This window comes from Mercenaria mercenaria, chromosome 9 (assembly GCF_021730395.1).
Source record: "Mercenaria mercenaria strain notata chromosome 9, MADL_Memer_1, whole genome shotgun sequence".
In the NCBI taxonomy this organism is placed as follows: domain Eukaryota; kingdom Metazoa; phylum Mollusca; class Bivalvia; order Venerida; family Veneridae; genus Mercenaria; species Mercenaria mercenaria.
Window position 1 is genome coordinate 42244259 of NC_069369.1, and position 14581 is coordinate 42258839.

Sequence of the window (14581 nt, forward strand, 5' to 3'; positions counted from 1 at the left end):
AACAAAATAAAATATCCAGTTCAGTAATTAGCGTTCCTGGATGATTTAACACCATTTAAACTAGTAGCTACTTCTCCACTCACACGTTAAAAAAAGTTGTATACTCGACATCACTAATCTCGCGTCATCACTAATTTCGCAGTATTTGAGTTGCGCCACCTACATGGTGTTTACATGTAAAGTTCGTGACCTATTTTATGCATGCTAGCGGAAAATGCTCTTACCTGCAGTTACCTTGCTAAATACCTGTCAATATTTATTAAGATCGTATTTTTCACATATCCGTTGCAAAAATAAAAAAAAATCCATTAATTAAGCAGATATTTGCAATGTTTACAAGTTCGTCTACCAGCTAATCGACATTTGTCTTCATTAATTATGCAAATTAAGTCCCGCCCATAGGTTAGAGAACATCAAATTTTACGTAACATCCCCCAGCTAGACAAAAATGAATGAAATATCAGTATTACGTGAAACATCAAAACGTCTAAACTCGATGGATTTCAAGGGGGATGAGGGGATGGGGGCCCATCTCCTCAAAATACACCCATGATATTTAGTAGTAAATTGGAACATGTTAGATAAGTATCAGATAGAAAATATTCAGTAATACTACAATTTTTAGGCTCCGATACATTATGACCACGCCCGCGACCTTGTGGTTTACTTGCAAAATATCTGGTGTGTCCACTGCACAGAGGAGAAGATTTTCGATAGTGCCAAGTAAACAGTTCAAATAAAATGTTTAAACTGGCGTTTAATGGCTTTTGAGTGTTCCTGTTAGTTTGACTTAGACAGCTTTTCAATGTTTGAATAATATTTAGTGCTTTTTAACCTGTGATAGTTTGATTGCAACAATTGTTGACCCATACCGCGAAATTAGTGATGTGACGTCACACGAACAATGGCTGACTATTGTTTTTCAAAGTGCACATGGATGTTCCTTGAATGATATCCGATTCATTTTTACACAGTAATTGATGCATATGACATGAAATATTGTGGTAAAGACAAGAAATACTCTGTTATGATGTTTCTTGTTTAATGTCGTTAAGTTGCATGTCAAGTGCCGCGACAATACAGATGGACGGTATATATTGCATTACTCGTTATTTTCAACATTCAACTTACAATACAACAGTTCTTTTCATTTGCTTTATGAAAGTATTACATGTAAAATAGAAGTACTAAAGATCATATTTTAAGATACAGCAATAATTTAAGCCGTAGTTTTACTTTTTTGTTACATTACACAGTTCATAAAAACAAGAGGATCATAATGATCCTGGATCGCTCACATGAGTACTTGGGCCTACAGCCTCTAGAGAGTCAACAGGCTTTTCCTTTGATTTGACTGGGTGACCTAGTTTTGACCCCACATGACCCAGATTCGAACATGGCGTACAGATCATCAAGATAAACATTCCGACCAAGTTTCATGAAGATAGGATCATAAATGTGGCCTATAGAGTGTTTACAAGCTTTTTATGTGATTTGAGCATGTGACCTAGTTTTTGACCCCACATGACCCGGATTCCAACTTGACCTTGGGATCACGAAGATAAACATTCTGACCGAGTTTCATGAAGACAAGGTCATAAATGTGGCCTCCAGAATGTTAACAAGCTTTTCCTTTGATCTGAGCGAGTGACCTAGGTTTTGACCCCACATGACCTTGATTAAAACTTGGCCTTGGAATCATTAAGATAAACATTCTGACCAAGTTGCATGAAGATAGGGTCATAAATGTGGCTTCTACAGTGTTAACAAGCTTTTCCTTTGAACTGGCTTAGTGACCTAGTTTTTGATCCCACATGACCCAGTTTTGAATTTGGCCTTGAGATGATTAAGATAAACATTCTGACTAAGTTTCATGAAGATAGGGTCATAAATGTGGCCTCTAGAGTGTTTACAAACTCTTTCTTTGATTTGATCATGTGACCTAGTTTTTTACCCCACATAATCAAGATAAGATCTTGACCTAAAGGTCATCAGGAAGATAATTTGATAATATGAATTAACTATTGTCATCTCGAAGATACATAAAATTAATGATTTTGGATTTTAAACCTTTGAAAAAATGTACTATTCCTGTGTCACCCCTATACTAGATTACTCAGCTGCTGTCTGGGGATTTAAACATAGTCAAGTTCTTGACCTGTCGGGTGGGGAGAAGAAACTGACTGGTCAGTGACTGACCAGTCAATTTCTTCCCCAATCTGACTAAAGTACTTGATCTTCTAAACGAAGATCTGAGAACGACCCATTCACATTCGTCTTCTGTATATTTTGGAATTTTTATTTTCGCAAATCCTTTTTTCTTTGAACCAATCAGACGACTTATTCAAATGTCAAAGAGTAAGAAAAATGAGGCTATCAATAGCTTGTGTTCAGATCCTAAGCAAAGCATAGTAGGAGATGTACTTTAGTCAGACTTATTTCTTCCCCCACCCGACAGATCAAGTATATGCTAGGGGGGAAAGAACTGACTGATTCATTTCCCCACCTGACAGGTCAAGTACTGGGTAGGGGGGAAAGAACTGACTAGTCAATTTCTTCCCCCTCCTGATAGGTCAAGTATATGCTAGTGGGGAAAGAACTGACCAGTCAATTTCTTCCCCCTCCTGACAGAGCAAGTACTGGCTAGGGGGGGGGGGGGGGGGGGGGAAGAACTGACCGGTCAATTTCTTCCCCTACCTAACAGAACAAGTACAGGCTAGGGGGAAAGAACTGACCGGTCAGTTTCTTCCCCCATCTAACAGAGCAAGTACTGGCTAGGGGGGAAAGAAATGACTGGTCAATTTCATTTCCCCACCCGACAGATCAAGTACTGGCTAAGGGGAAAAGAACTGACTGGTAAATTTCCTCTCCCCACCCCAAAGGTCAAGTACTGGCTAGGGGGGAAAGAACTGACCAGTCAATCTCTTCCCCCACCTGACAGGTCAAGTACTGGCTAGGGAGAAAAGAACTAACTAGTCAATTTCTTCCCCCACCTGAGAGGTCAGGTACTGGCTTGTGGGGAAAGAACTGACCGGTCAATTTCTTCCCCTACCTGATAGGTCAAGCATATGCAAGGGGGAAAGAACTGACCAGTCAATTTCTTCTCCCACTTAACAGGTCAGAAAAAAGGTCAAGTATATGCTAGAGGGGAAAGAACAGACCGATCAATTTCTTTCCTGCACCTGACAGATATTAAATAGTAATGGCAATCAAAAAGAAGTTAAAAAATTTGAGTTGACAAAAAAACAAAACATTGATAAAAGTTACAAAAAAAGAAACATATAGGTTTATTCAAATGAAAAACAATACCTATTTCATTTGAAATTTAAATGGAAAATGAATAGACACTTGTATCCCTAATAACAATACCGAAAAAAACCAGTACTTGAAGGGAAAACTTGACTAAGGGAAAAGAAATCACTAGTCAGTTTTTTCCCCGGGGAAAAATCTGACTAACTAGTCAGTTTCTATCAGAAAACTAATTCCAAGGGGGGGAAAACTGACTGGGAGGGGTTAGAAACTGACTAGTCAGTTTTTTCCTCGGGGGAAAGAATTGACTAGTCAGTTTTTTCCCCGGGGAAAGAACTGATTGGGGGAAAAACTGGGCTGTTATACTGGCCTCATAAATATTTTGTAAACTCACCTGTCTGTTAAAGATACAGTGGAACAAGAAAATAAACAGACCCTGAAATGTAAAAGTAATAAATAAATATTGGATTAAATAAATATGTCAACATACAAACACTACCAAATGTATGATTCTGTTGCAAATTTGTATTCACAGTTGAAAAACCATGCTAACATTCATGTTTATTTTCATGAAAATGTAACATTTGTTGTCTATTTTAATAAAGTTGTCTCCAATTTTTTTTATTGATCAAGACTGTAGATTATCAATAAAGTTTCATAATGTCAAAAAAATTAAAATAATAAAAGGTTAGGGTAGATTTCCCAGAAGCACAGAGCACCCAACCATGCACAGCAAAGTAGGCCCGCAACAAAAGAAACTGTAGCGGAAAGATATAGGAAACGGCTTGCTTAAAGATCCAACATTAATTACATTTTAATTATATGCAAAATATGGAAATAGGTATGGGGTGGGGGTGTTTTGGGAAGTGGAAAAAATCAAGGATCAACATTTAACACCTAACTTCACTCATATTAAAAGGAGTGGGGACGTAAATGCAAAAATCAGCAGGTTGACATCGCGACTACCTACTTTCAATTTCAAAAACTTATAGAAAAAGGTAAAGCCAATATATTTTCTGATCTAAATTCGATTGTGATTGATTAAAATTAAATATCTGTTGTCTGGATTTCAAATTCAGTTGTGACACATTAATCAACACCTAGCTTTGTTATATATCATGTAATAAACATCAAAGAACAAGGGTAGACAGGTGTGAAAATATCCGAAAACTGTTGTTTGCAGACTCTCGTTATTAGCTATATCCGATTAATGTATTAAGGAGTGGATAAATTTTTTTTTAAATCAGGAGATTTGGACTTCTTAACGGAGTGATCGGATTTTACATCCAGAATTGGGAGAAACCTGACGTGATCGAGAGAGTTAGGATGTCTGAGCAATGGGGGAGGAGAAAGAAACACAACAATAAACAAGGCAATATACCTAACAGAAAATACAAAATGGACAAAACTAGAGCTGTCACAGGAGTGATGAATTATACCCCCACAATACGGCCTTGTCACAGAAGTAAGCCAATGTCAAAGTCGAACTGTTCCGGGTCACTGTGACCTTGACCTTTGACCTACTGACCTCAAAATCAATAGGGGTTGTCTGCTGGTCATTAACAACCTTCCTATCAATTTTCATGATCCTAGGCCCAAGCGTTTTCAAGTTATCTTCCGGAAATTGTTTAAATGTTCCGGGTTACTGTGACCTTGACCTTTGTCCTACTGACCTCAAAATCAATAGGGGTCATCTGCTGGTCATGACCAACCTACCTATCAACTTTCATGATCCTAGGCCCAAGCATTCTCAAGTTATCATCTGGAAACCGTTTAACTGTTCCGGGTCATTATAACCTTGACCTTCAACCTACTGACATCAAAGTCAAACTTGATATGTATTTTAGGATGTTACACCTGTGTACCAAAAATTATTGAAATCTGTATTGAAACCTTTCATGAGTTATCGTCCGGAAACCATGAAAACCAACGAACTGACCAACAAGCTCACTCCTATAAAAACAAGTCGCTCACCTGAGGCAGGCCTTGACCTAATTAGATTTGCTTGTGACAAAGTACAGTGAAAACTGCTTGCTCGAGGTCGCAAGGGGATGAGCAAAATGCCCGAGTTATCCATGGTTTCGAGCGACCCAAACATTGACCAACATATGAAGAAAATTGAAGTTTGTTTTACCAATTGTCATTGAGACCATTTGCAGAGGAAACAGTGATGCGTAATAACACACTCGTGATATTTTCAAAAAACGTATTACAAACGTTATTTATGATAGATCGTAAATGGCACATGTGAAGAAACAGCTAAGACATTTTATTTTATTTTTTTATTTGAAATACTGTAATCGAATTCGCAATTTTCTTCTCCAAATTAAGATCTCATAATTATCGTCTCAATTTTATGAAAAGGCTATCTTATTTCCTTTATTTACATGCAAACAACTGTTGATTAAAATATTAGGATCTCATAATTATCTTCTCGATCCTGTAGAAAAAAGTAATAATTACCGTAGATACCCATGTATAATGCGCACCAGTGTATAATGCGCACCCCCGATTTTGGCCCAAAATCCTGGGAAAAAGCATTTTTGGTCAATTTTGAGGTGGATGGAAAACGAAAGTAGAGTTTACATCGACACTGGTAATAAATTTTATTTCCGCGGCAGAGAGCAGCATCGGTCTCGCGTTACTATCGATTTTTGTTTTCTCGAAAATAAAACCAGTAAAATATTGTTTTATTTGTTGTTTCACATTTTTAATTAACTATTTTGAATAAATAAACAGCAGCTGATTCAATATTTCGGAATGGTATCTTTCAAAATGACATGAGCTTCTCAATTCAAACCAATAACAAAAGGTGTGATAGTCTTTTTGTCACGATCAAATAGCCAGTAATTACCGGCAATTAACATGTCACCTTGTGTCAATTATGTTGTTCACAGTTTGATCCTGGTTAAAGATAATTCTCGATCTTTAATTAGTATCATCATTTTTGTGATTTATTAATATTTCTTTCATCAAAATACTTTTAAATTTACATGAAATTAATTTTGTTTGAAAGAAAAATAAACCATTCGATCTTCTACGGAACGTAACGGCAATCTTAGATTTTAGCGGTGACAGTAAGCGCGGGGAGTAGTTTCCCTTTACCAAAATGGCGAACATCGGTAACAAACTTGTTTTGAAGTTGGAAAATTGTCTATACCTGTGTATTATGCGCACCCACGATTCGGGGGAGGTCCCGTGGGTCAAAAAACTGCGCATTATACATGGGTATCTATGGTAAATAACAATTTTGATCAATAAAATTTTTCTTCCACCTTTCATCAATAATTAATCTCATTATCAGATCAAATATACCGACAAACAAACATTAAAGATAGTCGGGGAATAGACAATGCAATTCTGACGACATGCGAAAATTTTAAATAAACCGATACATTCCGACTGCCGAAGGTGTGAAAAATTTTGACACCTCTGCTCGAGTTTGCCATAAACAACAAAGAGTAAATTAATACACAGGGACCAGGTGTCATGCTCGAGCGATCGAGTTATCGATGCTCGACCCAGCCATGGTAATTTCACATAGAAAATAGAAGGAAATCGGCTGGGACCACATGAATTGCTCGAGCGAGCCCGGGTGCTCGAGTCATCGATGTTCGAGCGAGCGGTGTTTCACTGTATTAAATTTAAAAAAGAATTAAAAAAAAAAAAAAAAAAAAAATTAATTAAAAAATACTTTTAAAGGTATTTCTATTTTTAGCTCTAGTGGCCCCTAAAAGGGGCCAAGTGCCCCCATTTGAACAAAATTTGGAGAGGACCATATAATTATGCTACATACCAACTTTGATGAAGATCCATCAAGCGGTGCATGGTAAGAAGTCGTTTAAAGGTATTTCTATTTTTAGCTCTAGCGGCCCCTAAAAGGGGCCAAGTGCCCCCATTTGAACAAATTTTGGAGAGGACCATATAATTATGCTACATACCAACTTTGATGAAGATCCATCAAGCGGTGCATGGTAAGAAGTCGTTTAAAGGTATTTCTATTTTTAGCTCTAGCGGGCCCTAAAAGGGGCCAAGTGCTCCCATTTGAACAAATTTGGGAGAGGACCATATAATGATGCTACAGACCAAGTTTGATGAAGATCCATTAAGCGGTTCATGAGAAGAAGTTGTTTAAAGGTATTTCTATTTTTAGCTCTAGCGGCCCCTAAAAGGGGCCAAGTGCCCCCATTTGAATAAATTTTGAAGAGGACCATATAATGATGCTACAGACCAAGTCTGATGAAGATCAATCAAAGGTATTTCTATTTTTATCTCTAGCGGCCCCTAAAAGGGGCGAAGTGCCCCCATTTGAACAAAATTGGCAGAGGACCATATAATGATGCTACAGACCAAGTTTGATGAAGATCCATCAAGTGGTTCATGAGAAGAAGTCATTTAAAGGTATTTCTATTTTTAGCTCTAGCAGCCCCTAAAAGGGGCCCATTTGAACAAACTTTGGAGAGGACCATATCCATCAACCAGTTCATGAGAAAAGTTGTTTAAAGGTATTTCTATTTTTAGCTCTAGCGGCCCCTAAAAGGGGCCAAGCTAAGTGCCCCCCCCCCCACATTTGAATAAATTTAGGAGAGGACAATATAATGATGCTACAGACCAAGTTTGATGAAGATCCATCAAGCGGTTCATGAGAAGAAGTCCTTTAAAGGTATTTCTATTTTTAGCTCTAGCGGCCCCTAAAAGGGGCCAAGTGCCCCAATTTGAATAAATTTTGAAGAGGACCATATAATGATGCTACAGACCAAGTCTGATGAAGATCAATCAAAGGTATTTCTATTTTTAGCTCTAGCGGCCCCTAAAAGGGGCGAAGTGCCCCCATTTGAACAAAATTGGCAGAGGACCATATAATGATGCTACAGACCAAGTTTGATGAAGATCCATCAAGTGGTTCATGAGAAGAAGTCATTTAAAGGTATTTCTATTTTAGCTCTAGCAGCCCCTAAAAGAGGCCAAGTGCCCCCATTTGAACAAATTTTGGAGAGGACCATATAATGATGCTACAGACCAAGTTTGATGAAGATCAATCACAGGTATTTCTTTTTTTAGCTCTAGCTGCCCCTAAAAGGGGCCAAGTGCCCCCATTTGAAAAAAAATTGGGAGAGGACCATATAATAATGCTACAGACCAAGTTTGATGAAGATCCATCGAGCGGTTCATGAGAAGAAGTCGTTTAAAGGTATTTCTATTTTAGCTCTAGCCTCCCCTAAAAGGGGCCGAGTGCCCTGATTTGAATAACTTTGGGAGAGGACCATATAATGACGCTACAGACCAAGTTTGATGAAGATCCATCAAGAGGTTCATGAGAAGAAGTCGTTTAAAGGTATTTCTATTTTTAGCCCTAGCAGCCCCTAGAAGGGGCCAAATGCCCCCATTTGAACAAACTTAGGAGAGGACAATATAATGATGCTACAGACCAAGTTTGATGAAGATCCATCAAGCAGTTCATGAGAAGAAGTCATTTAAAGGTATTTCTATTTTTAGCTCTAGCAGCCCCTAAAAGGGGCCCATTTGAACAAACTTTGGAGAGGACCATATCCATCAACCAGTTCATGAGAAAAGTTGTTTAAAGGTATTTCTATTTTTAGCTCTAGCGGCCCCTAAAAGGGGCCAAGTGCCCCCGTTGGAGCAAACTTGATAGAGGACCTCACCAGGATGCTACAGACCAAATTTGGTGTTATTCTGACGAGTTGTTTCAGAGGACAAGATGTTTAAGTAAAAATGTGGACGCCGGACAATCCACCCCATACTAATAGCTCACCCTGAACCTTTGGTTCAGGTGAGCTAACAAGTTGAAAATACATGTAGGTGTAAAGGAAACTGGGAGCAAATCAAATTACATATTTTCACCACAGTCTGACAAGCAGTTTTTTGATAGTTCATGAAATTGATATATATTCTTAATCAACACAAACCAATTTAAAAATTGGCACAGTGAAGGTTTGATTATGGTCATACACAATAACTTGCTATTAAAGTAAATATTTTAATCAATTAACACAAAATTACCTGTAATGAATTGAAAATGCTGAACATATACTGCAGTATGAACATATCACTGTTTACCGACAATAATCCAAACAGCCATGTAATACCCAACATTGGAAGCAATACGCACAGACTGTGAAGCCAGGTCCTGAACATGATATAAGAGGAAATATTTATAGAGGCTCAAGTTCATTCACATCTTCACTATATATATTATATAATACACAAAGTCATGTACTAGATTTATACAGCGCTCTTTTCATGATAAGCAGGTTCAAAGGTGATTTACATAGTGGCCACGAAGGGTGCCAAATTCATCCTCTACTAGTACTCTGACCAGAGGGACAGAGTGAGACAATTTCACAAAGAACAGAGCGAGAGAGAGAGAGAGAGAGAAATCCTTTTAGACACAGGACTGTTCTGCTAACTTAGCCTAGCTCTTTGTGAATAGACACTGGTTCTTTAATGTGCCCAGGGTATAGCTCCGATACACGCGATTTGTTAATACATGTATTCAGCCAGGTCATATCTACTGTTATGTGTAAATTTTTGTGTCTTTACATTTTAATGTTACATTATTAAGAATCACTGAAATTATTGAAATCAACATTACAGAAATCTTTTCTAATAACAAGTGTCACTTATTTTATCAAGAATTTCTTGAGACATTTTTTAAATTGTCAAAACTATTGCTGTAAGTTTCTTCCTAACAAAGATTTCTAATCAAGACCTGTCAAGAATTAAAACAATTTATGGTGATAACAATTTGTATGCAGATGATATATTGTCCAAACATTTGTATTGTATTAAGGCTTAACAGGAAATTATGAAGTAACACTTGTTTAGGTTTGAAGCCCTTGGAAATTAATGTTGTTAATAAGGGATGCTGACATTTCATTGGTTAATGTAAATTTGCATGTTTAGTTCTGAATTGATTTTATTGGTCAACAAAAATTCTTGTATATTTTCAACATATTAAACACTGTAGTAAGTTTTTTAAAAGGTGTTCATATCAATGGTTTTCCATTAGAATTAATAGCCAGTGTTTAAAGTATTTGTTTGGTTTACCAACATAGGAATTATTTAATGTTTATACTTCTGTTGAACTGTTTTATCTGTGTATGTTGTCGACTTGTGAGATTTCTCACATGAAATAATACTGAAACAGAAAATATAGTGTTAGTTGTATTTCTATGCAACAGTATCTATACCTGATATGCGTGCATAAAATGACTGTTACGCACAAAACGCACATGCGTATATTTTTTTTACCAATTCCTATATTACATGTCTGACTTTGCGACTTGGCTATTTTACCAAAAATGTAAATTGTTGTGCATTTTCCTGTTTCCAAACTTTGTATTCAGCTTTCAACTTTCAAAACAGAAAAATGCCTAACACTTGTGTTTTCATAAAAAAATCACCTGCAGTATTCTTATTGGTTGGCATCATATCATTTCACGGCAACAAGGTCTTAGAAGTACCTTGATGGATTCTGCAGATGTTACCAACCGAAAGGGAAAAAGACATGCATCAATGCTATTCTTTGATAAATACAAATATTGATCCAAATACAATCCAGAGTTTTATTTGCTGTAAGAACATGTTTCTGTTGTTCATCTTTTATCAGTTGTTAAGCTGCTAGTGAAATTGTATTTTTTCAGAGTTAGGTCTTTGGTTGTCTGTAGACACTGGCCATGATATCTCTTTCGGCCAAAAAGACAGATCGGCATTTCCCTGTGGAATGTGATTGTAAAACATTTTTTATTTTGCGTGAGTGTGAAGAAATGTAAACACCCCCAAAAGGTGACAAAACAGCAGTTTTATGTTATAATGTTAATCATCTTTTTTTTTTCATTTCCTCTGATGTATATGAAATTATAAAAACTTAAAGCGACTAACCCACACATCGTGGTATGAGATTTTAAAAAATCAAACTTTTCCTATATTCACTTTTACGATGTTTCCCCATGTATAAAAAAACGGAATTACGTCTAGGAAGCATCTGGCAACATCACGTGACAGTCGTCATGATAATCAATACAGCACACATGTAGTTGGCACACAGTAACAAAATGACAGTAAGAATTCTGAGTAAAGAAATTGGGTATTTAATAACGAATTTTCTAATATACGGTCTTGCATGCAATGTAAATTGTTAGGGTATTTTCAACAGCTTATTGACCTGACACCACTTATTATACATGGATTTAATGGTAATTTTAATATTTTTAAATGCATGTATTTCAAAGTGCTTTCATTGAGGATGGATAGGGTGTGTTAAACAATTTTAGTCGGCGTATGGTATCAAGGGAGAAATGCTGTTAGCGACCATGATAAACAACACACACATCTTATGCCAGGGAATATGCACCACTTATTGTATAGTCGTACGTGGTATTCTCGCGTCATTGGAAATTTCGCGTTATTTCCGTTTAGCACTGCAGCGCAATCTGGACATTGTTCACAAACAACCTACTTTCATTTACAATTCAGATTTTAATCAATTTATCCAAAATGCATATAATTTTGGTGAATATACTTTGAAATAGTTGAAATACTTAAAATTCTCTCATATTAAACCAAAATCCTGTATTTTTCACTTGTTAACGACGTTTTTGCCAATGTTTTGTTTATGTTGTCTGTTATAAATAGGACCGATTCGGATGAACGACGAGCCCACAATGTCCCGTTTCTCTTTAATTCGCGCCTTATTATCATAATTTCGGAAACAGACTGGATTTAGTAGCCACGTTGAAAGGTTCAAAGGTCAGGGATCTGAGAAAGAACAGCTCTTTCAGGTATAGGGACTGTCAAAATGAGTAAATTGTCAAGTACTGGGTGTGGAACATTTACATAATTTTACCAATATTGTTATAATTAAACTGTAATTTTTACAACCAGACACAGAATTCCTTAGTGTACCAGAAATAAACAAATATTGTGGTATCCCTTACAGAAGCAAGCCTCTGTGGTGTACATGCTGCGTATTTGCTGTGTATATGCCGCGAACACAGTAGTACGCCAGAGGAGTACATTTTACATACACCGCATGCCGCGTACATGCCGCATACTATTTCGACGAGTACACAGCATGTACGCAGGAGGTCACTAGTACACTTCAAGTACGCAGCACAGACTCTGAAAATTTAAGGAGTACACTGCATGTACGCAGGAGGGACTTGTACAAGAAAATAGTACACTGCATGTACACCGCAGATACTTTGAAATTTGTGCAGTACACTTCATATACGCGGGAAAGACTTGTACAATTTCTTTTGGCATTTATACTTAGGTTTTTTTTATAAGTTAAAGTCTGAAGTAAACTTCATATATGCGGGAGGGACTTGTTCATTTTCTTTTGGTGTTTATACTTTGAATTTTTTTAGGTAAAAGTCTGAAGTACACTTCATGCAGAAAGGATCTGTACATTTTTATTTTTTTTTGCAAGCAAGAACTTGATTTCCGAGTAACTTTTATCTTAATAGCATAGAATAGTTCAGATTACCGGTATTCTGAACAATGAAAAATTGCCAAACTATTTGCAGTGTTCATTTGTGAAGCTTACATCTTAGTGATTTCTGAGCTGCACCTTGCATGCAGTGTAAAAATATATTCTTTTTCGTTTTGAATTAATCCTGGAGCTTTCTAACTTGGATAATTGAAAAGCCTTATTTGAACTTTGTTGCATTACATTTTGTAATACATGAAATAATTACCAAGATAATGCCTGAACAGCGCCCGAATGAGAAGAATTAATAGCTCTCACTGTTATTTGAATACTCTTAAGCAAAACACCACTCTATCATGTTTTATAAAGGCTTTAATGCTCATTATGTTAACCCATTAAGGCCTCACCAAATTAAAAAGTTGTTCATCGGATTTGCCGCTCGTATATTTTCAGAACGTTTTTGGCTAATTGCGCTCGCCCCATTGGAAAAAATCAATCCAAAATTTTTTGGTGCGCTACTTTTTACGGACGTAAAAGTGTATAAATGCTTATATAATTCCAGTCCTAGATTGTTCTCAGATGGATTTTAATCAAAATAAATACAGACTATGCACACATCGTCTATAATAAATCATAACACATATTAGTTGCATTAAAGTTGTTTCCCATTGATGCAGTTACGCCATTTTCTTCAAATGTTTACCAAATTACATGCTACAAAAATTGATTTATTTCATTGAAAAGTGGATGAAGAAAAGCATACTAATTTATTTGATAACATCAATCTACATTATTTTGGTAAGGGTAAATACTTATTGATGCATGTCACTTATTTTTTTTCGTTTTTTTTCTGTCCAAATGATCAGCATTTGCATACGAAAGTTATTGGGGTAAGGAATTTACATTATCACAGCAGTTTCGCCACAAGAGTACACAGCATGTATGCAGCAGGAGTACACATCATATACGCCACAGGAGTACACAGAATGTACGCTGCAGGAGTACACAGCATGTACGCCGCAGGAGTACACAGCATGTACGCCGCAGGGGTAGTACACCGCAGGCTCATTTGCATGTGAAAAGTGTATGTGCCGCGTACATGCTGCGTACTATTTCCCGCATACTAAATTCCTCCAGCGTACATCCTGTGTACTATGTAGTCCACAGCATGTACGCAGCAAGTAGTACGCGGCAGAGCTCATTTGCATGTCAAAAGTGTACTACAAACGTACTATCGGTGTATGTGCGGTGTATATCCTGCGTACTATTTAAATCCCTTGATTTCAGTACACATCATGTACGCATCATATACGCTGTATGTACACAGCAAGAGTACGCAGCAGGCCTTTTTCTTCTGTAAGGGATGTAACCTAACAATAATTCTACAACTACAATAACAACATCTTTAACGCGAAAATACCAAGGACATACAAAATCAAAATGGTAGAAAGTGTACATTTTGACACATGATTGTCGGGAGTATTTTAATTATGTTTTGTATCAGAATTTGTATGTTTTGATAGATAATGAATTAGTTGAAATTATCTATTATACAAAATAACCGTCATTATATTTATTTGCTTACTTATTGTATTTATTGTCACTAGTACCGCGAGAATATAGGGGAACAGGCTACATCATGTTAAAGGTATTTGTATTGTCTTTTAGGTGCATTTAGGCCCAAATTCATATCTTGGGGATGAATAGGGTATATTATTCAATCTTCTTCTTTAAGTCTTCTTGCAGAACGCCAACGGAGCACTTTTGAACACACACATACCCTCTTTTATGTAATGTGACAACGCTTGCTATACATCATTTGAAAGGTATTTATACTGTCTTTCAAATACATTAATGCTCAAGTTCCTATCTTGGAGACAA

The 14581-nt window shown here is 36.7% G+C and overlaps 1 protein-coding gene across 1 annotated transcript in view; it reads right to left on the reverse strand.

Annotated features, from left to right (window-relative positions):
- LOC123546994 (adhesion G protein-coupled receptor L2-like) overlaps positions 1-14581 on the reverse strand; it is a 448877-nt gene that overhangs the window by 23868 nt on the left and 410428 nt on the right. Inside the window, exons 26-27 of the mRNA XM_053550531.1 lie at positions 9271-9397; positions 3644-3685 (exon numbers count right to left, since the gene is read on the reverse strand). Of these exons, the coding sequence (XP_053406506.1) occupies positions 3644-3685; positions 9271-9397 (169 nt within the window). The remainder of the gene's footprint in view (positions 1-3643; positions 3686-9270; positions 9398-14581) is intronic.